Source organism: Mesoplodon densirostris, chromosome 7 (genome assembly GCF_025265405.1).
Source record: "Mesoplodon densirostris isolate mMesDen1 chromosome 7, mMesDen1 primary haplotype, whole genome shotgun sequence".
NCBI classification, from domain to species: domain Eukaryota; kingdom Metazoa; phylum Chordata; class Mammalia; order Artiodactyla; family Ziphiidae; genus Mesoplodon; species Mesoplodon densirostris.
In genome coordinates, this window is record NC_082667.1 from 4,441,654 (window position 1) to 4,451,210 (window position 9,557).

Here is a 9,557-nt window from a genome sequence, read left to right on the forward strand (position 1 = left end):
CCCTAGGAGGACCCCTCTTTTTCCCGCCGGGCATTCTCTGGATGCGGTCTCCTTTTTCCGAGCCTCATCAGAACAGCCATCCCGTTTGCGGGAGCCACTGCATTGAGTGGCCCCAAATTCCCCAGCTGGTGCCTGTCCCCAACCCCGCAAACAGCGCACCCTGGCACTGCAGAAGCGCTCAGGGACCCAAGGACCGGACCTACGGCAAAAGGCCCCTCAGAAACAAAGGAGTCTCCCTGCGCCGTGCACCCTGGAAAGTCAGTTTGCCAATCCGCAGCTTGCGAGCCCACCCTGCCCCCCGAAAGGCGCCTTCACCACGACGGCCCTTCCACGCTCTATCTCCGGGGATTGCCGCGGGCCGGGCCGGGAGGAGGCGGGACGGCGACGGGGCGCAGAGCCAAGCCGGGCCGAAACCGGGGCTGAAGCGCCATCTAGCGCTCGCCCGCGCGACCCCATTGTTCCTCCGAGAGTGGAGGTCGCGCCCGGTCCCCAGTCGGGGGACAATTTACTGGGGTAAAAGCGCGGGGGGGGGGGGGCGGGGGTCGGTGCGGGCAGGGATCGGGAGAACAGAAAACCGGAGAACGTGAGAGGGTCTGAGCTGCAGGGAAAATTCTAGTGGACGGCTTTAGCTCTGGAGCTTTGAGGGTTGGTTGGGACCGTGGCAGGAGGGAATGGATGTGGAATTTTCGGGGAGAGGACCCCAAAGCCGAGGCGAGGCTTTTCCGACCGGGAGTAAAGGACGGAAAGCTCAGCGCCATCCCCCCCGCCCCCCGATCTTTGATCCCAGGATTCCTGCTCCGCGCCCCTGCTAGCGCCCCGCGACCGGCGCATTCCCCGGGGAGCCCTTGGCCTGGGGGCTGGGCTCCGTTGTCTCCTTGATTTCTTTGCAAGACCAACGTCGCCCAGCCGAGAGCGACCTGGCCGCAGGCTCGCCCCGCGACGCGGGGAGGAGCTCCCCCCAAGTCTCCGGCGAAGCCGGGCCTCCTCCTCCCCCAGATCTGGGCGGCCTGGGCGGGGTCACCCGGGCGGGGCCCAGGGAGAGGCTGAGTCGGGGGCGGGGTGTGAGTGGGTGTGGGGGGGGCGGAGGGCTGATGCAATCCCGATAAGAAATGCTCGGTGTCGCGGGTGAGACGCGCTATATAAGGTCGCCGGCCTCGAGCCGCCGCGCCGTCGGAGCTGGAGAGCCGAACGCCCAGGTTACCGGAGCACACGGCTGCCTCCTGTCTCGAGGGCCGCGGCCACCCCGCCTCCGCACGCTCCGCTCCGCAGGCCCTCCCGGCTGCCGCCCAGCCTCCCACACCCTCACCACCCGCTCTGCGCCCAGAGCCCCGAGCCCGAGGGAGGTGCCATGCGGAGCGCTCCGAGCCGGTGCGCCGTGGTCCGCGCCCTGGTCCTGGCCGGCCTATGGCTGTCTGCAGCCGGGCGCCCCCTAGCCTTCTCGGATGCCGGGCCGCACGTGCACTACGGCTGGGGCGAGTCCGTCCGCCTGCGGCACCTGTATACCGCGGGCCCCCAGGGCCTCTCCAGCTGCTTCCTGCGCATCCACTCAGACGGCGCCGTGGACTGCGCGCCGGTTCAGAGCGCGCACAGTGAGTGCCCGCCGGGTCCCCCACCCGTCACATCCCCCCTTCTTCCCTTTATCTCCTTGGGCTCCCGCGAGCTCCCCACTCCCGGGAACCCCAGGTCTTGCCACTTCGGCGTTCCACTCCCTCCCCGGACCCCCCGACAGCGGGAGGAGCTGGCGGAGGGGGAATGGGTGCAAGGACCTACTGCACCCACGCGTTACCCTCCCCTTCCCTCCTTCGGCTCCTGCGGACCCCACCACCACTCCCGGGAACCCCAGGTCTTGGCACCTCGGCATTCTACTCCCTCCCCGGGCCCCCAGACATCGAGAGGAAATGGGGGATGGGGGGGCACGGGCCCGCGCAACCACCAACCATTTCCACGTGTTGTGGGCCCCGCGGGCTCCGGCTGCAGTTTTGTGCTGTCTTCCCGCCCAGGTTTGATGGAGATCAGGGCAGTCGCTCTGAGTACCGTGGCCATCAAGGGCGAGCGCAGCGTCCTGTACCTCTGCATGGGCGCCGACGGCAAAATGCAAGGGCTGGTAGGTGTCTCCACCCGGCAGGACGCGCTGGGGCGCGGGCCTGCGGGCGAGGGGGGCGCGCTGGATCAGAGACAGGGTTTTCTTGCTTTCTCCGCCGGGGTCCCCATGGAGCTCGGAGGGGAAGGCTGCAAGGGACGGACTAAGCTAATGTCCGACTTTCTAATATGGAAGTTTATGGCTGGAGAATGCTTGAGACCCGCCTTTGCATTTCCACTTGAACCAAAAGCGGGTCCAGTCTGACGAAGGAAACCCATTTCTCGGCTCTTTGACGTTAAACGGGGAACCCCCCCCCCCTCGGGCCTTTTCCTCTTCTCCCTGTGCGTGTGTGGTACTCGGCCCCCTCCCCCTCTCCCTGCGGTATTTTAAAAGAAGGGGGTGGGGAGGAAAGAAAGAAGGGTATATCCACAACTTGGGTTTTTTTTTTTTTAAGTCAACCTTCAAATAAGTCAGAAGAAAAACCGCACTTGGGGTTGAAGAGTTTTTTTACATTGAATTTTTATCCACTAGAAAAACAGATTTTTGCAGCCGCTTTAGGGTAATATTGCAGTGGCCGTGCTCATCCTCCTGTCGGGCTCACCTGAATTGCAAAGGCTTTTTTGGGTGGCGGGGACAGGCTGGGAAGGCCCAGGTAACCATAGAGGTCTCAGGGCAGGAAGTGAGCAGATGCAGGGTCTCTGGTCGCCGGAACAAAGGCGGAGAGTTCAAAGGGATCCCGCGCCCCCGGGCGCGCAGAGGAGGCTGTGTGAGGTCCCGGCCTGGCGCGGGGCCTCAATGCAGCCCCGCTGGGCCGGGGGCTGGGATGGAGGGGCAGGGGCCAGGGGGTAGGGAGGGGACCGCTCCTCAAGGGATGCCCCACCATCCAGAAAAGATGGATGCAGATGCCCGCCTTTCCGCAGCGCAAATCTTTTTTGTGTCCCCAAATTTTGTGGTTCTGGTGCCCGTTTATTGTTTATCCATAGATAAATGAACCTGCCTGTTGCAGGCTTTATTGGCAGTCCTGCGTGAAAGGACAAGAATGGAGGCAAAGAAAGCTGATACCCAAAACCACTCCAAACCCGCAGTTACCACTTTTGTGACGTTTACTTATGGGGGTGGGGTGAGGGCGCCTGTGGAGGGAGGGCCGGCAGGGGCGGATGGGTCTAACCCACCATTCCAGTCCAAACTGGGGGGTGAGGGTCTCCTCACCTAAAATCCTGTTCTGCCTCTAGATCCCGTGGTCACGATTTAGCAAAACTTGAGGATTTTTTTTTTAAAAAACAAATTCCACATTCTTCTAGAAACTCGAAATCATTTCATTTCCTCTGTGGCAAATGAGATGCTAATTTCTCCCAAAGAACCAGCAGAGTGGAGTAGCTGCTCCATTTGGTTTTAATTCCCTTGTTTACCAATTTGCATTTCCCCGGCAGTCTGGTGGCCTTATCCCCGCACCGGTTGCTTCATTAGATGCAGGCCTTATCAGGGCCTTATCTAAGCACAGTGCTCACCCACCTGCAGTTCAGTGACCTTTGTAGGCTTGGGCAGAAATGAGACTGGGTGCCTCCCAGCGTAGTTTATGGCCCAGCCCTCCTGGCTCCCCGCCTTTGGCTGTCCTCTGTGTCCCCAAGACGTAATGACCCTCTCCAGTTTGGGACACGACTTGCTCATTCTCTGTGTTCTGGAACCAGAGACTGCTTTCCGGTCCTTCTGGCCACCCACGGGGTGGCGGCTTCTTCCTGGCCTGGGGGGAGGGGGCTGCCTTTATCTCCCCGATCCTGGCAGGCTGCCTGGAGGGCCCCAGCTACTGAATAAAGGAGCCAGAGGGGCTGAGGTTTCTCTTACCAGGGCACCAGACAAAAAGGCTCAGAACCGCAGTCATTTGGGCCTAAATGGGGAAAAGGTTCTTTCATCTGGGCCCCGGATTGGATTACTCCTGATTCTTAATTAAAAGACTGATCCAAAAAGGATAACCTAGCCTAGCAATGTCTCCCAATGTGCCAGTGGAATACAAGGGACTTTTTCATGGCAATAATTATATAGTCAATGTAAGGGGAAGGGAAACATGTGTGCCTATCGTGGCTGTGATTTTATGGATATTGCTCAGAGCAAGACTAAGTTTAAAAAGTGACATGATTTAGTGAAAAAGATAAGGGATCTATGTAAGGTATATATAGATATTGAGAATATACATAAAACACATGAAGTATATGTGTATAGTTGAAGGTTACAAAGTATAAAGGTACATAAGGTACATACATATGTATAATATATGTTTAGTATATAGGTTTAATGTTATATTTAACATGTATTTAATATGATATAATTTATTAAATATTTACCTATTAATACAATGTGATGTATGTTTAATGAGTATATTAATATAACAAAAAGGTTCCTACTTCGTATATGTGTATATAACATACTAAATATATATAAGTACCTATATATTTATATATAAAGTATATGTTTAGTATATATGTTTAATGTTATATTTAACACGCATTTAATATTATATAATCATATTTATATATTAATAAAAGTAATATGGTTAATGAGTATATTAATATAACACATGCTATATACTTTATGTAAGTATATATACCTTATACTAAATACATATAAGCATATATATATGTAAGTATGTGCTTTATACACCTTCATAGTTTATAACCTTTATATAACCTTTAACTGTGTACACACACACACACACACACACACACACACACACACACGGCTCATGGTGTGGACCCAAGTGGCAGTATGTAGCACGCATGCTCACCTGGCTCTGGTCTCTCTACTACTTCTGCCGGTGTCACACCCTGGTGGGCACCCACTGATGCTCACCAGCTGCCTCTTTGCTCTGCAGAGTCAGTACTCAGCTGAGGATTGTGCTTTTGAGGAGGAAATCCGTCCGGACGGCTACAACGTGTACTGGTCCAAGAAACACCACCTCCCGGTCTCCCTGAGCAGCGCCCGGCAGAGGCAGCTGTTCAGAAGCAGGGGTTTTCTGCCGCTGTCTCACTTCCTTCCCATGCTGTCCACCATCCCAACAGAGCCCGGTGAAATCCAGGACCACTTGAAGCCCGATTTGTTTGCTTTGCCCCTGAAAACAGATAGCATGGACCCGTTCGGGCTCGCCACCAACCTGGGAGTGGTGAAGAGTCCCAGCTTCTATAAGTAACTAGAGGCTCTGTCCTCCCACCCCAAGCCCCCGGAGACCAGGACCCCAGGCCTGTGGTGCTTGCGGACTGGGTTTTCTACAAGTATGATCCTGAGTCCAGGTTCTATTTAGCTTTAGGAAGAAACATTTAGAACTTGTACATAGACAAAGTTTTACATTGGCTGTGCCAGTTTCTAGTGGATAGACTTGTATGATCATAAAATTGTAAGCCTTCCATCCTACCCGTCCAGCTGCTACCTACCCCAGCCCCCCAACCCTGCTGGACAAGTCGCTGTGCTGCCCTGGTTCTGCTTGAATACCTCCACTGGTGGGGAGCTCACTACCTTTGGCAACGTTCTTATGCCAAGCTGACATTTTCTGCAGTTCTCTCCCATCCTTTCTAGCAGGGGCAGCCAGAGGAAAAGCAGTCATTTTAAACTCATGTACAGGTGATCACCTTGGTGAAACCTCAGGTAAATTGGACTCGACTGCATGTGAAAATTGTTCCAGATCTCAACTCCAAGGAGGCCCACTGGCCCTCCCCAAGCCCCTCTGGCAGAGAAGTAACTGGGTGCAGGCACTGCCCACCACGCTTCAAGAGCAGGGAGAGCGCAGAGGCCCCCTCCAGCCTGGGGGTAAATCTTGAGAACTCCCTGCTATGGCTGGTTCTGGGATGGGTAATCTCCACGGGACCACTTTGCAACCTACCCAGGGCAGATATGGCAGTCTACCCACCTCCTTTCCCTACCCCCTAAAGTGCCGGTCCCAGCAGCCCGTCCCTGTCACAGCCGCTGGGGTTTCCAGGGAATGGGATCTCTCGTGTGGATTTCACTTGAGGTCCCCTAGAGATGGAACCCCACTGCCCGCCCCCCCAACTCCTCGCTCTCACCTCACTTTGGGGGCTGACTCCCTCCTTACGCGCTGGGATGTTGGCCTGAAAAGGGCAAAACGCTGCCTTCCGGCAGCTGCTTCCCTTTTTCCAGCCCGTGGCCCCTTGGTGTGGGGTCATTCTGTGAATCGGGACTCAGCAGCCTCCCGCCTTAGATAAACCCAAACATTTCATCTCAAAGCCAGAAAAAGGAAGATCTGAAAGCCCCCCATCTCTCCAGTAACTTGTAAAAGCCGCATGGAGATCAGGTCCTTTCCCCAGCACTTGGTTTCCACTGTGATATTTATGAGTAATTTATTGTGTTTGATATGTACATCTCTTTATTTTCTTACTTTATTTATACCCCCAAATGGTATTTATGTATGTACACGAGGGTTTTTTTCTACATTAAAGCAGACTTTGTATCAAAAATTGTTTGGAATATTTGTGGAACTGAGACATTTGGGAGGAAGCCGGGGGGAGGGGAGGAGGCACTTGCTGTGTGTTTGCTGTGTCTGGGACTCATATTTGGGGGCACGTGTTCCTGAATGATCTAGGATGATGAGCAACATCCCCCTCCTCTACTCAACAACACATCAGTAACTTCCCCTACCCCCCATCGCGACAACCAGAAATGTCCAAAAGTTGCTGCATGTCCTTGGGGGACAAAATCACCCCCTGATTGGGAACCACTGTCCTACACATACAGGGTTTCTTTTGTCCAGTAACAAAGCAGGTGGTCATGTCTATTCACGGCCCAGCAATAACCCAGGCTGTTTTCTGTGACCCTCATGGTGTCTCTGTCATGTGGCTTTGTGGTCTCAGCATGGCTGTGTGCCTTCAGCTGAAACTTTTGTCTGTTCTCCAGCCAGGGACAAGGACTCATTGCTGCCTTGGCCTCTCATCTGTAAAGCCAAAGCTTTCTTAGAAATTTCCAGCAGATTCCACTTACATGCCAGGGCCACCCCCAGCTGCAGGGCAGGCTGGGAAAGCAGGTGTTAGGTGGGGCACACTGCCATTCTGATCAAACGGGGTGGGGGGGTCTGTTAGCAAGAAAGAAGGGGGGTGGGCGACAGTCTCCATGGGGCGACTAATTCAGGACCTACCTCCTAAATGCAAGTACAGATACATGGATTCAGCTGCTGAAATGTGCGTTAAAAGTCAAGATTGACGGGCTGACAGGGGTTAGGGGTGGTGTGAATGTAAAGGTGGTGCTGGGACAGCTTTGTATCTCCCTATCTCCCTGATGGTGTGGCATCAAATCTACACGCATGAGAAAATGCCAGAACTACACTCACCTTTGACTGACCTCAATTCCCTGCTTTTGATGTAGCACCAAGGTTACTTAAGATGCAGCCGTTGGGGAAAGCTGGGCAATGGGGACACGGGACCTCTTTGTACCGACTTTGCAGCTTACGGTGAATCTATAATTATTTCAAAATAAAAAATAAAGCCCCCTCACCAACTGCCAAGCAAAAACAAACTGTTCTCTGTCAACATAAAAACCACAAATGTTTGCTCTTCAAGCTGTCCAGGTCACAAATGCAGCGTGGATAAGTTTGAAGGCTGGGCAACAGACTGCTGGGGTACAGACACTGGCTGTTTGTTCTTAGCTGAGCCTCAATTTCCTCATCTGTAAAATGGGCCGAGGGTGGGATGAGAATGGAGCTGCAGCACACTGCCTGGAGTGGGCAAGTGTCTTCTTCACTCGCTCAGCAGGGGACTACTGGGTGCTTAGGTGGGGCCCTTACGATGATTGAGATCATTGTTAAAGTCTATGAAAACCATTTCACCGGGCACCTCCCACCCCACCAGCAAGGGGGCCCCACCCTCTAAACCACCTTTCACACAGATGACATGCCCAAGGCGCTCAGAATTGACCCCTGCCATTTGCACATCAAGAGGTCCCCTCATGGTTTAATGCCCCAGCCATCCTGGGCAGGCAGAACTGCATGATGCTTGCTGACACAGCATCCTCTAGCCCTGTTTTACAGATGAGGAAGTGCAGGACCAGAGAGGGCAAGGCACTCATCCAAAGTTGCACAGCCCAGAGGCACCTGGCGGAAGGGCTATGGGGTCAGGCCAACCCGGCAAGGAATCCTCAGGCCGTTAACCTGCTGCGTGACCTTGAGTCAGTCCTGTAGCCTCTCTGAGTCTGCACCCTGGTGTGGATGGTGAGATGAACAATGTCTGCCTTGCAGAACTGTTGGGGAAATCCAATAGAATTTTGTCTGCAAGATCCCGTTACATGGTGGGCTGCCAGCGACATCAGCCCTCACAAGGGCTAGAACTCTCCACCCTGAACCATTATTTCCACTGGTTCTCAGATCTGGCTGTGGATGAAAAATGTCGTCTGCCATATCAGTAAACAAAGGATGTTGCGGCCATCAAGCCCTCAGACACTGCAACTGCCTCCCCCCCCCCACCCGACTGTGCACCCTAAGGGGATTCAGGATGGAGAAAAGCAGGATGCTGGCCCTAGATAGCTTAGGTGCATATCAAAGGAATGATTTCAATCAGCCCAGACTCTTCCATCTCCCTGTACTGTACCGAGAAATGTTGCACTAAATTCATTAACTTGAGATGTCTGGTTTTTCTTTAAGTAACAGTAATATTTTGATGTCTAAGGCTTTGATGTGACTACCTGGTTTTTGTTTTTTTGGGTTTTTTTTTGGGGGGGGGTGTTGGGAGCAGTCCCTCAGAGCTATCTCTGAGGCTCAAGTCCTCAGAAAGGCCACGGAATAAAACATAATGCTCAACTTTAAGGTAGTGCATTTTTTCCGTTGACAGGATGCATATTGGGATCCCCTGGGGTATAACTAGACCCCAGCCCTGGAGATCCTCGTTTAATTGGAATGAGTGTGGCCTAGACATAGGGATTTTTTTTTTAATTGAAGTATAGTTGATTTACAATGTTGTGTTAATTTCTGTTGTACAGCAAAGTGGAATTTTTTAAATATTCTTTTCCATTATGGTTTACCATAGGATATTGAACATAGTTCCCTGTGCTATACAGTAGGACCTTGTTGTTTATCCATCCTGTATATAATAGCTTACATCTGCTAACCCTAAACTCCCACCCCACCCCTCCCCCAAGCCCCTCCCCCTTGGCAACCACCAGCCTGTTCTCATGGACAGAGGGATTTTTTAAACCTCCCCTGTGGTTCTCCTCTGCAGCCCAGGTTGAGGAGCACAGGGAAACAGGGAAAATGAAAAGCCTCCCTCCCTGGAACCTCCTCCCTACAGCACAGCTGGCAATGAGTAAATGCACAACCTTGTAAACTAATTCACACTAGAGTGTTGATGGTTGATATGCTTTCTCTCCAGGTCACATTTTCACTTGACCTGGTGGCCAAAGAGTCATGATGACTGTCTCTATGGATGATGTGGGCACTCTGGCAGGAGATAGGGAAGAATATTTTTTTGAGTCTGTCTCTTAGCATCCACCC

General features: G+C 53.1%; 1 protein-coding gene across 1 annotated transcript; it reads left to right on the plus strand.

Annotated features, from left to right (window-relative positions):
- The first annotated feature begins 1,161 nt into the window (after positions 1 to 1,161).
- On the plus strand, positions 1,162 to 6,499 carry FGF19 (fibroblast growth factor 19). The gene is made up of 3 exons (XM_060104676.1): positions 1,162 to 1,589; positions 2,001 to 2,104; positions 4,947 to 6,499. The coding sequence occupies exons 1-3, from the start codon at positions 1,349 to 1,351 to the stop codon at positions 5,259 to 5,261; spliced, it is 660 nt and encodes a 219-aa protein (XP_059960659.1). The 5' UTR covers positions 1,162 to 1,348; the 3' UTR covers positions 5,262 to 6,499.
- Positions 6,500 to 9,557: the final 3,058 nt, after the last annotated feature.

What these genes read in the sequence shown, in the direction of transcription:
- FGF19 (XM_060104676.1), top strand. Translation starts at nt 1,349, where the DNA reads ATGCGGAGCGCTCCGAGCCGGTGCGCCGTGGTCCGCGCCCTGGTCCTG. An exon ending in GCCGGTTCAGAGCGCGCACA is followed by an intron (nt 1,590 to 2,000) that starts GTGAGTGCCCGC and finishes CTTCCCGCCCAG; the next exon opens with GTTTGATGGAGATCAGGGCA. An exon ending in ACGGCAAAATGCAAGGGCTG is followed by an intron (nt 2,105 to 4,946) that starts GTAGGTGTCTCC and finishes TTTGCTCTGCAG; the next exon opens with AGTCAGTACTCAGCTGAGGA.